Raw genomic sequence first — 13,260 nt, forward strand, 5'->3', positions numbered from 1 at the left:
CCTATGGCATCATTGTTTCCATGGCAACTAATGCATTTCAAAAGGGGGAAAACAGAAAACAAGACTAAAAGTCAGGGGAAAAAATGGAATAAAAATGGAATAAACAAAGCATAACATCCTCTTTGCATTATGTAACACTTTCTAATTTCAAACATTTTATCATTACTTAGACTCTGAGGCTTTTAAGAGCCAGAGGGATTTCAGAAGTCATCAAGTCTACTTCTCACTTACAGCCGCACCATGGATGTCAAAACTCCATTCAGTGCTCATAGCTGCTAAGTTTTACTCATTTACTTGCAAGTATTACTAAACACCTAAGTTGTTCTGCAGGCTTAGGAGATGATTAAGACATTCTGCCTAGGTTGTTTTTCTAAAATAAAGAAGAAAAAGAGGGGTTAAAAATAATACAAGAAAATGTCCAAAAAACAAGAAGACAGAACTATAAATTCTATGAGTCTTGGATTACAAATGACCTTCATTTCTTGTCCCTTTCAGTCACACATACCCATGACCACATTCTGGACCCTATCATGATCCAGAGCTGTTCCAACTCTGAAAATTTAAACACCAATATAAACAATGTGATCCTAAGCAGCTCTTTCACTCTTTAATCTCTGAAGCTCTCTTTTGAGCTTCACACAGCCCATCATCCTTTACTTGTGATGTTTCCTCATAGTTTCTTGCTAATATCCTTTGTGGTAGCCACCTAGTCACAGCTTAACCTATGCTCAGTGACTATCTCTTTTCTGTTAAGTCCCATAAGGATTATCTGTTCCACTCTCTGAGTCTACAGAAAAAATTGCTAGAACAATAGGAGACTGTATTTTTATTTATAAGGCAGTAAATGTCAAGGGCTACCAGTAAGAGAAAGTATTTGAGCTAAATGGGTATGTGTGCTGAATTCTGCAGCTGTAGTTGCAACCAGCAAAGTCCTGCAGTGCACTGTCACTTTGAATGGTAGCATCAAGTGAAATGGTGTATTGATATACAAAATGATAAAGTACAGAAGGAATGATATTTAAAAAAAATTCCCTCAGTATTTCATGGTTTTGAGTAAGATAGATGTGTGATTCTACTTTTACCTTACAGAATGAGATGTGAAACATTCACTTATATTTAGACAGAATGATTATTATCCTGTTTGAGGTCATCTTAACAGACCAATGGCCCCATTATGTAATTTCTTCTAGAAAGGATATTGATTACTTATAACTCAGTGTCATAACTTTTGGTAGAGAGCTTCCTCTCTTTTTTTCTGATTTGCCTTTTAAATCTTACACAATGGGGTTTCAATTATCTGAGTAGCATTACTTGTATCTAGTTTATCTTGGAAGTCATATTGTTCAAACTAGATGCTTTGGAGAAAGTTTTCTGTCAGAAGCAGCCGTATAGCTATCACTGCTTTAAATTTTTTCAAAGCTAAAGTTCACAACACAGACCCTAACTGGGCATAAATGACTTACTAATCACAATCTTGCTCCTGCTAGTAAGAATAGCCTCAAAACACCTGGAAGGTCATCACACAGGTTTCTCTCATTGAGCTCCTTGGTTTTCACCCGAGCATGCTGATCCAACCCCAGGCTCAACAATTTGCCAGTGTCCACAGCTCTGCACTAACTGGCAAGGAAGAAGAGGGACTTGTTGAAAACAGTCACCTCAAACCTACTATAACACTAGTTTATACTTATCAACTGAATGAATGAATAAACATTTATGAAACTTCCCTGAGAGTCCATTCATTCTAATCTATTAAAGAATTTGAGGCAAATTACAAATTCTTTCAATACCAAAATAAACACATCCATACAATTTGTGGTGGGTACAGAAGAAAGAACGATTACTCTGAGGCTAATCCATGGGTTGAAGTTTAAAAAGCTCTGCTCTAGGAAGGTGCTATACCTGGAATCCTAGCTACTTGGATGGTTGAAAATGTTGGGGTCACAGAAGACACCTGGGCAGAAAGAAGTGTGTGAGATCCTTTCTTGACAAAGAGCTGGATGTGGAGGTATACCTTGTTATTCTAGCAACTGGGAAACGTAACATAGATGGATGACTAGTACCCAGGCAAGTACACAGCAGGGAGCAAGACCCTATCTCAAAAAGGAAAAAAAAAATTGCAAATCAGGGCTGATGGCATAGCTCAGATGCTAAAGCACCTGCTTAACAATTGGGAGGTCTTCAGTAAACTAACACCCCAAAAAGTTCTTCCCTGCATAAATAAAACTCTTTGAGAAAAAAAAAAAACACTTAGGAGTAAATTAAACCACACAAGTGAAAGACTTGTCTGCTAAAAACTATAAAAACATTTCTGGAAGAAATTTAAAACATAAATAAATGGAAAAACTTCAAAAACAAATTCTCTGAGAAATAAAAATATATGTGGCTTAACAGCTACATATATGGAAGCATCATATTGACCTTGTACTGAAATGCTTGTACAAATCTAGCACAATTCTCCTTGTTATTGTTGAGGCCCACTAAAATGAAGGCCCTTCTATTTCTTTTAAGGAAAGTTATAAGAGTGCACGTGGGGGCTGGGAAGGTGGCTCAGTGGTAGAGTGCTTGCCTCACATGCATGAGGCCCTGGGTTGGATTCCTCAGCACCACATAATCAGAAAAAACAGGAAGTGGTGCTGTGGCTCAAATGGTAGAGCACTAGCCTTGAGCTGAAGAGCTGAGGGACAGAGCCCAGGCCCAGAGTTCAGGCCCCACGACTGACAAAAAAAAAAAGAGTGCACATGCTTGTCTCAACCTCTCTCTCTCATATATTGTTTGAACCTGGCAAAGGTACACCTCTGGTCTCTTTAGTACTCAGCTTTGTTTTGGCCTATGGAAATGTACAGGATTTTTAGTCCTGTGGAAATGCTCAGGATTTTACTGGGACCATGTTTCTTTTCCCTAGAAAATCCATGGCATATTTTAAAATTTAAATGTAATTTAAGCATATATTTTTCAACTTGTTTTATTTTGTCACATTGTGAACAAAAATTTCAAATATCTCCTAAAAGGTGGTCTATTGATGAGTTAAAATGTAGGAGGACAAGTCATTAAGTCTGCCTACCTAAATATTTCTTAAAACACTCATATTATTTGGTCAGTAAGAACAACAAGTATTTTGAGAGAGGTGGTACTTCTTAGGAAAACTCACACCTAAGGACATTTCAGAATTATTCTTGATTTATGTAATATGCAAAACATAACTATTCTTGTGTTTTAAAGCAACCATAAAAATGAACTAAGCTTGTGTGTGTGTGTGTGTGTGTGTGTGTGTGTGTGTGTGTGTGTGTGTGTGTGTGTGTGTGTGTGTGTGTGTGTGTGTGTGTTACTTGGGTTTGACCTCAGAAAAATCACTCAAGATTTGAGCCATGACACCTCCCATCACCCCAAACCTTTTTTGCTTTATTTTCCCCACAGAGTCTCTCATTTTGCCTTGGACTATTACCTGCACACTGACACCTACAGAGTAGTTGAGATTATACACATTATACACACATTGTGCCCATCTTAAACTCTGAAGTTCATAAAGATTTCTGCACAGCCTAATTTAAAACAGTTACTTGATTCTTCAATTAATAGAGTTCTATATTTTTCAATAGTAAAGCTGTAACTGCTTACAGGCACATGGACTTTCCGAAACATCTCTGCACCCTTGTGTGCATCCATCAGTGCAATGTCCTGGGGAGTGGAGACAATCACTGCACCTAAGCAAAAGATAAAGAAAATGATGTTGTCTTTTCGTTCTTTATCAAAAATTGCTTATGTGGTGAAAATTTTACATAAATGAGTAGGAAAGATGAGGAAATGTCTATCTTGCCTCCTTTGACTCTTCACTTCTAAAATTATTGAACAACTCAGTAGCATAGATCATTGGACTTTCTCCTCATTCAGACAATGTACTAAGGAGAACAGAAGAACCAAGCAAGCTTCACCTTCAAGAAGTTTCCTTTACTTCAGAGACAACCAACCAAAGATTATAATACAAAGTGCTAGGTCTTGTAATAGTGATATGCAAAGGATATTATATATTTATAATAAAAAGGCAGGAAGAAAAACTAATAGGTGAAATGAACCCCAAGATAAGGACTCAAATGTTTTTTCTTTCTTGCTATTGTTTCTAACATATTTATAAGGTATTTCTTTGTTGCTTTGTATGTCCCTCCCCCACAGTATATTTCACTGTCTTTGATGTTGTATAATTTGTGGAGGGGAAGGGAAAAAACAAATTGTTTAAATAGGGATACAGGTGGACCCATTACAACAATGAGATGTACAAGATATTATGTCGAAAAATGAACTTTAAAACTTTGGCACGGGGGGTGGGGAGGGGAGGGAGATGGGAAGGGATGGTAAGGGGAAACAAAGGAGGAGGCAACAATGCTTGATAAGAAATGTACTCATTACCTTGTCCATGTAATTGTAACCCCTGTGTACAGTATTTTCACAATAAAAAAAAGAAAAACTAATAGGAAAGGAAGACAATGATGAATTGTGATGGACAGAGAAGCAAAAGGTAAAGAGAAACAACAGGAACACGTTTCCAGAAAGAGATAATTCCTAAGCCAAGTAAAGAAACTTCATATTCTGAAAAACTGGCATGGTGAATGGCTTGCTGGAGGTTAAACTTAGGGCTGGGGTTGAAAGTCAGAGGCAAAATAGTGGTGTCTGAATGAGTTGAAGGGATAAAGATGGTGATTTCCTGCGTGTCCATTATTACCCTATAGAAACAAGAGAGAATTGGACAGTATTTTAAGGAAAGTGCAGTTCAGTTTTTCCTTAAATAACAACAAAAGTCTGGTTATGACTAGCAGTCTGTGAATGTTTTATGTTCTGTAACTTCTTCTAGGTAATAGTCCCCAAAAGAAATAACACAAAAAATACTATAGATCACACAACCGACAGAGCTAATGAAAAGAGAAAGGATTAACAACAAATAACTTTTGTGTCAAGGGAAGATCAAATGATACTACAGAGTATTGTCTAAATGAAAATTTTAGGAAAATTAAAATACAGCAAGTGGAATGAGGACCAAGTTATCACAAATCTGTTAAAACCTGCCAACTCAAAACAAAAAACTGTAAATAATAAACTACAAATTCATTACTTCATTTCAGCACATAATCTTTCACATTAAAATTAATGTCATTAATTCAAATTTCACTAATTTTTATGTTTTACTTATATTTAACTTGTTTCATATTTAGTAACATAAGAACTATATGTTTAAACAAGCACAAGTGGCTGATACCTATAATCCTAGCTATTCAGGAAGCTAAAATCTGAAAACCGAGGTTCAAAGCTAACCTGGGAAGGAAAAGTCCATGAGACTCTTACTTCCAATTAATCAACAAAAGAAAAGGGTGAAAGTGGAATTGTGGCTCAAGTAGTAGAGCAGCAGCCTTGAGTGAAAAAGCTAAAGATAGCATCTATGTTGTGAGTTCCAATGCCAGCACAGAGAAGTAATTTTATAATTAAAAATAAATCAAGGTAGGAACAGACATTATTTTTCCTTTAGAAGGCGGGTCTATATTCACACCCAAGTTTGAGATACATCAATTGCGGATTCAAAGACATCAAGATTCAAAGTTTGCTCCTATTGCTGGCACCTGTACAAGGAGGAAATGATTTAACCTACTCAAGCTTCAGTTCCTTCATCTACAAAATGGAGATCCAAGTATTACATAAATAATAAACTACTGTCCAGATGCCTTACAATTCAATAACTGATAGCTGCTGTTAATAATATTATTGTTGCCATTATTATGTTTATTATTGTTATTTTTAACATGCCTTAGAAGTTGCAGGAAAGGCCATCTTCCTATATGCTCCTGGGCAGATAAGATTGCTACTCCCCTTCTACTTCGCTTTATACCCAATAAAATGGCAATAGTTTCTTTTCCTCTTTTTTTTTTTTTTTGTTGTTGTTGTTGGTTGTGGGGCCTGAACTCTGGGCCTGGGCGCTGTCCCTCAGCTCTTCAGCTCAAGGCTAGAGCTCTACCACTTGAGCCACAGCACCACTTCCTCTTTTCCTCTTTTAAAGACTGATGCAAATCACATCTGTGTAAGAATTATACTCTAAACATCCAGAATATTTCCACATTTTTTTACCTTATAGATTCTGTTTTTATACCAATCTGCTTTAATCCAGTCATTTGGAAGGGATCTAATTTGAGCTTTGTCTCAATATGGCTGTGACTAATCTTGGGCAAATAACAGAATCATTCTGGGCCTGACTTTCCTTAGTTATAGAATTAGTGCAAGCACTCGACAGTCTCCAATAACTGTCCTATTGCTGATTATATAACTTAGCATTCCCTCTTAACAAAAAGTGTTTTTGGAACTACCTCTGCTCAACCTTAGTATCCCAATAATCTCATATGAGTGAATGTGAAATGCCACCTCCTCCAAAAATTATTGCCTCTCAAGCTCATAGCCATATTCTTCATACATAAACAGGGAACTACTTGGCTATTTCCCCAAACCTTCTCCTTAACTACACAGGAGCTAGTACACAGGAGGTTCTCTACTCCACAGCTCTAAAAAGTAATCTAAGCATCCATATGATAGTCAAGAGGCAAATATCAAGGGGATCATGGTTTAAGGGGATCAAGGTTTAAGACTGAGAAAAAAACTGGAAATGGTGGCATACATCTGTCATGCCAACAAATAGTTGGCACAAATAGTTGGGAAGCACACATAGCAGGATTGCAGTCAGTCTGGCCTGGCCTAACCACAAGGCCTTATTTAAAAACAACAATGAGGGCATAGCTCTGATGGCAGAGCACCTGAATGGCAAGCATAAGGCTCAGAGTGCAAACTCTATTTACCTCAAGGGGAGAGTGTAAGGACTAAGGTAGTTCTTGTGGGATCTAGGTGACAAAAGTTAGTATAAAAAAAGAGAACTTGACCCCTGATTTTCTCTGGCTCCTTGTCTTACCATGTCATGCACCCTTCATGCACACACTCATACTCTGATGTCTTCTAGTACAGCATAATACAGCCATGAAAGCTTTTACCAGAGGCTGAACAAATAGAACTACCTAATCTCAGACTCTAAAAAATCATGATTTAAATAAGCCCCCTTTGTTTATAAAATACTCAGCCTCAGGTACTTTATTATAGCAATAGCAAGACTATTCTATCATTGAATACTGCAACATGAATTCCTTCAACTCAAAGTTATGAGTTCTGAATTCCGATTTTGTGGACTATGTTCATGTAATGAATAACGCTATAAATTTCAAAACATGTCAACTAATCCTTGTATAAAATAAACATATTTTAGTACTATTATATGAAACTAATTGTGTCGTTAGACACAAAGTGCTGTTCCATTTTAAAAAGAAGCTGGGTGCTGTTGGCTCATGTCTGTAATACTAGCTACTCAGGAGGCTGTGATCTGAGGATCAAGGTTCAAAGCCAGCCTGGGCAGGAAAGTCCATGAGACTCTTGTCTCCAATAAACCACTAGTAAACCGGAAGTAGCACTGTAGCTCAAGTGGTAGAGTTCTCACCTTGAGCTGAAGAGCGCAGGATAGTGCCCAAACCCAGATTTCAAGCCCCATAACAGACAAAAAGCAAAAGAAAGAAAAAGATATAGATATATAAAAGTATTATAAAAATTTTCAGAGCCATTATTTTGATATCTAAAGGAAAGATTAAAGTTATTTGCTTTTTTCTATATTGATTCTAATGTAGTATCATAACAGAGCAACTATTCCATCTGAGTTTCTCTGTAGAGTGATCTGAATAGCACCATTCAAACACAATTCCTAACTTTTTAATAAGGACAATAATCTTTCCTGTCTCAATAAATGTTCATGCAATGTGTAAATTGCTTCAGTGGGACTTCCAATTATATCTACAGAAAATATTTTGATGTGAGATTCTTTTTACACTAAACTACATTGTTAATTATTAGGTTCTTAGTCAAAACAAAATTGGACTTTGAGATACCATCTTAATCCACTCAGACCACTGTCTTTCTTGTAGTATTAACATTTAATATATCATACAAGTGGCCTTTTAAAGGTCAGTGCCTATGCTGACATTTAAAATTTATGAGAAAGAAATAAAACATAAATAAGATTCACAGAAAACCAGTAATAAATTACATTTATTTTATGTATTACCTAAACGTTAAAGAAATTCTATCAAATTTTTTGTTACTGTATCTCATAACTTAAAATATGGTCTTCAAAACTTACTGTTCAGGGTGAGGGGAGGAGGCTGGGAAAGAAGGGAAAGTAGGAAAAATACAAAGGAGGGGGTAACAATGTTTGACAAGAAATGTACTCATTACCTTACTCATGTAACTGTAACCCTGTACAGCATCTTTACAAGAAAATAAAATTTAAAGAAAACTTAATGTTCCTCTTTGTGGATCTTGAGTTGTACATGATTATTTTTCATTTTTCTCATGATTCATGCCTATGAACCACTACAAACTGGCCTACATTTTTCCCGCTCTTTATACCATCACTAATGATGTCATTTCAGTTTTGTGATGAAAAGTTTGTTAGAAAACTTGTGCTTCCTTTTCTGACTATTCAGAAATGTTAAAAGAATGTTTAGTCTGCACCAAATGTGATTATTTGGCCAGTGGAGTTTGAGGGTGAGTTAAATGCTTATCTCAAGAATCCCATTAAGAATTGTCTATCCATTTCCTATGTACATAACTAAGTCCAAATAAGTAAATAATATAGTTTAATTGTATTTCCCAACTTGTAATCATTTTTTCACTTTTCAAAAAAATTATATTGTCAAGGTGATGTAAGAGGGGTGACAGTTACACAAGTAAGGTAATGAATACATTTCTTGTCAAACTTGTTATCTTTTTAAAAGGCTTTTTGTCAGCAGAGATTTACTACCAAAAGTTAATTGGCAGATTCTGACAAATACGTAAACATCTTACAAAATAATTGTTCAGAGTATTGTCTTAATTGCCTATTCTCTTGATTATTAAGAAGAAAATATATAACTGTATATCTAGATTTGGGTCAGAGTTCACAGTAGTTAAACACTTAAAGCTTATTATCCCAGATGTTAGGCTGATCATAATTACAGCAGTGTGGAACTACTCAACTATGCATGCTAGGCTCTAAGGCACAAATTGTATCTAATTCCCATGCTTGATTGAGAATTTCAGTGTTAGAACCTAATAAGCACGTATAACAAAAGCTGTTCAAAATTATTCCTGGAGGAATAATTCTATACTTTACAACTACTGAGCATTTCAATGCAAAGCCAACTAAGACTTAAAAGAACATTAATTGCTATTCCTAATGTTCATGATGCTTTTAATATTTGCTGATGATTATTCTCCTTGATTTATTTAGAGATACACAAGCAGCAAAACAATCAGATACTGTGGAGGGGGTAGTTCAGGGGTAGAGTGTGTGCTTAGCATGCCTAGGAAACCCTGGGTTTGAACCCCAATACAAAAAAAGAAAAGAGAAGCTGAAAAACAAGAGAATAACTCTACTGCTAGCTCAACATAAACAATGCCAAATACATTTATAACTTTAACTATAGAGAAGATTGGTTTTGTTTTTCTTAATCTCTTCCCTATGTTTCCTCTATGCCATCTGAACTTATGAGTTATAAACCTTATTTGTTATAACATCAGGAAATGCCACTAATATCAGTATCAGCTTAAGTAAAGCATGATTTTAAAGGTAAATTCACTTCAATTGTGTCCACAGACTCTGCCTGAACAGGAAATATAATTTATAGATGAATCACTGTTTGTATTACATGCTCCTCTTCCAACATTTAAGAGCCAAATAGAGTTCCAAATGGAATATACTTAATTTAAGCACTAGTCATTATTTACCTAACCTCAGAAATAAATTTTGATATATTATGTTAATTGATTCAAAACAAATTGTCAAACCAGTAGCTACCAGTAAGAGAGACCATGTGAACTTAGGAACTTAAAAGTCAAGTTCATCAACAGAATCTGGATATATATTTACTATTTAGGGAGTGGTTCTTCAGCATAACAAATTCAAAAAGTAATGAGCAGGCAGTCACTTTATATTACTAAATGCTACAGAGAATTAACCAGGGCTAATAAGGAACCTATAAGAAAAAATGAAGCTTTTACAAGTTTTAGAGTGTGATGAAACCAGAAAGCTCTACCATGAACACATATGCTCTTTTCACCCTCCCTTCTCCATCTCTTGCTTCTTGTCTCTCTCGGTCTCATTTCTCTTCCCTCCTTATTCTGATGCCTCCAGTAAAGTTAAGATATAATCCTTGGTCCTTTCTAGTCTTCATTCATGCTCATGCTGATACCAAATACCTTGGAAGCCTACTTGTACACAACTCAGAAAGCTCTTTTGAGATTCTGTTAGCATTTCTTCATGTTGAATTCTAAAATTTAATATTTGACATTTCAAATTGTTAGATGAACATGAATTTTAATCTGCCAAGTGAGTCACTATACCAAAGACTGTTTAACAACAGAACACATTCCTTTTTTTTTTTTTTTTTGGGGTCCGGTCATGGGGCCTGAACTTCTGGGCCTGGACACTGTTCCTCAGCTCTTCAACTCAAGGCTAGCACTCTACTACCTGAGCCACAGGGCCTCAGGCATGCAAGGCAAGCACTCTACCACTGAGCCAACTTCCCAGCCGCGCCCCCGGTCCCCCGCCCCCCCCCCCGTGGGAAACTTTAAATACAAGATCATGTCATCTGCAAAGAGGGAGAATTTTACTTCATCTTTCCATATTTGGATCCCCTATATGTTTGCATCTTGTCTTATTGCTGAAGCTAGGCATTCTAATACTAGATTGAAGAGAAGTGGAGAGAGTGGACATCCTTGTCTCATTTCTGAGTTAAGAGGAAATGGCTTTAGTTTTCACCATTAAGTATAATGCTGGCTATAGGTTTGTCATATACAGCCTTCATGGTATTGAGGAATGTTCCATGGATTCCTAATTTTTCCAGAACCTTCATCATAAAGGGATGTTGGATCTTGTCAAATGCTTTTCCTGCATCTATTGAGAAAACCATGTGGTTCTTATCCTTGCTCTTGTTGATGGGATGAATTATATTAATTGATTTGCATATACTGAACCAGCTTTTCATCCCAGAAATGAATCCTGTTTGATCGTGGTGTATGATTTTTTGGATAAATTGTTGAAGTCGATTGGCCAAAATTTTGTTGAGACATTTTGCATCGATGTTCATCAAAAAATGGGTCTATAGTTCTCTTTCTTTGATGAGTTCCTGTCTGGTTTTGGGATGAGGGTTACGATGGCTTCATAGTAAGAGTTCGGCAGTGAACTTTCTCTTTCAATTTCCTTGAAGAGTTGGAGTAGTATTGGTGTGAGCTCTGCTTTGAAGGCCTTGTAAAATTCCGCTGTAAAACCATCTGGTTCTGGGCTTTTCTTAGATGGGAGGTCTCTTAAAATTTATTAGCATAAAGGTTTGAGAAGTAGTCCCTTATAATGTTCTGAATCTTGGTTGTTTCTGTGGTGATGTTTCCATTCTCATCTCTGAGTTTATTTATTCGGGTGTGTTCTCTTCTTTTTCTGATATGATTTGCTAAGGGTCTGTCAATTTTGTTAATTTTTAGAAGAATCAACTCTTTGCTGATTCTTTCTTTTTTTTTTTTGGATTCTAATTCATTTAATTCTGATTTAATTTTAATTACTTCTTTTTGTTAACTGTATTGGGGCTTATCTTTCTGCTCTTTTTCAAGGAGGCTCAGATGTCTCATTAAATTGTTGGTTTCAGATCTCTCCAATTTGTTGTTGTAGGAAAGCAGAGCTATAAACTTGCCTCTGAGTACTACCTTTGCTGTGTCCCAGAGGAGCTGGTAATTTGTGTGCTCACTTTTGTTGAATATCATGAACAATTGAATTTTGTTTCTAATCTCTTCCATGACCCACTGGTGATTCAACAGTGTGTTGTTCAGCCTCCATGTATTACAGGACTTTTCTTTGGTGGCTTTTGGTGTTGAGTTCTAATTTTATTCCCTTGTGGTCTGAGAGGATGCAAGGTATAACTTCAATGTTTCTGAATTTGGACAAGTTTGCTTTGTGACCTAAAATGTGGTCTATTTTGGAAAATGTTCCATGTGCTGATAAGAAAAATGTGTATTCTGATGTGGCTGGATGAAATATTCGGTAGATGTCTGTTAAATCTAGTTGATCTATGCAGTTGTTTAGATCTGGGGTTTCTTTGTTGAGTTTTTGCTGAGTTGATCTATTTAGTGGGGATAGTGGTGTGTTAAAGTCCCCAACAAGTACTGTCTTTGGATCTATGTGAGATTTGAGAGAAAGTAGTATTTCTTGGATAAATTTGGGTGCTCCGTTGTTTGGTGGATTTTTTTTTTTGTCGGTCTTGGGGCTTGAACTCTGAGCTTGGGTGTTGTCCCTCAGTTCTTCAGCTCAAGGCTAGCACTCTACCACTTGAGCTACAGCGCCACTTCCGGTTTTCTAGTGGTTTATTGGAGATAAAGAGTTTCATGGACTTTCCTGCCCAGGCTGGCTTTCAACCTCGATCCTCAGATCTCAGCCTCCTGAGAAGCTAGGATTACAGGTGCCTGGCCTTGAATAGATATTTAGAATTGTAATATCCTCCTGAAGGAGAGATCCCTTAATTAGTATGTAGTGACCTTCTTTATCTCTTCTCACGAGTTTAATTTGAAGTCTATTTTATCTGATATTAGGATCGCAACTCCTGCCTGTTTATGGGGGCTGTTTGTTTGGTAGATTTTGTTCCAGCCTTTCACTTTCAAAATGTGTTTGTTTTTATGGGTAAGGTGTGACTCCTGAAGGCAGCAGATAGAAGGATCTTGCTTTTTAATCCAACTAGAGAGTCTATGTCGCTTAATTGGAGAGTTAAGTCCATTAATGTTGAGAGATAGGACTGAGAGGTATTTGGGAGTTCCTGCCATTTTATCCATCTTCTTGAGGGCTGCAGCAACTGGGTTCTTCCTATGGTTCTTGGATTCTCAGTTTGGGTGTGGTTTCTTGGCCTTTATTGTGGTCATGTTGGTTCATAGGATTCTTTAACTACAAGATCATGTCATCTGCAAGGAGGGAGAGTTTTACATCATCTCTCCCTATTTGGATCCCCTTTATGTTCACATCTTGTCTTATTGCTGTAGCTAGGAATCCTAATACTAAATTGAAGAAGTAGAGTGAGTGGACATCCTTGTCTCATTCCTGAATTTAAATGAAATGGCTTTAGCTTTTTGCCAGTAAGTATAATGCTGTAGGTCTGACATACACAGCCTTAATTATATTGA

The 13,260-nt window shown here is 36.5% G+C and overlaps 1 protein-coding gene across 3 annotated transcripts in view; it reads right to left on the reverse strand.

The window, feature by feature from the left end:
* Nubpl (nucleotide binding protein like) overlaps positions 1 to 13,260 on the reverse strand; it is a 215,838-nt gene that overhangs the window by 28,451 nt on the left and 174,127 nt on the right. For all 3 annotated transcript variants that reach the window (XM_042677408.1, XM_042677407.1, XM_042677409.1), the window contains one exon: positions 3,616 to 3,701. In XM_042677408.1, the coding sequence (XP_042533342.1) occupies positions 3,616 to 3,701 (86 nt within the window). The remainder of the gene's footprint in view (positions 1 to 3,615; positions 3,702 to 13,260) is intronic.

Source organism: Dipodomys spectabilis, unplaced genomic scaffold (genome assembly GCF_019054845.1).
Source record: "Dipodomys spectabilis isolate Male_0828 unplaced genomic scaffold, ASM1905484v1 ptg000038l, whole genome shotgun sequence".
Lineage (NCBI taxonomy): Eukaryota > Metazoa > Chordata > Mammalia > Rodentia > Heteromyidae > Dipodomys > Dipodomys spectabilis.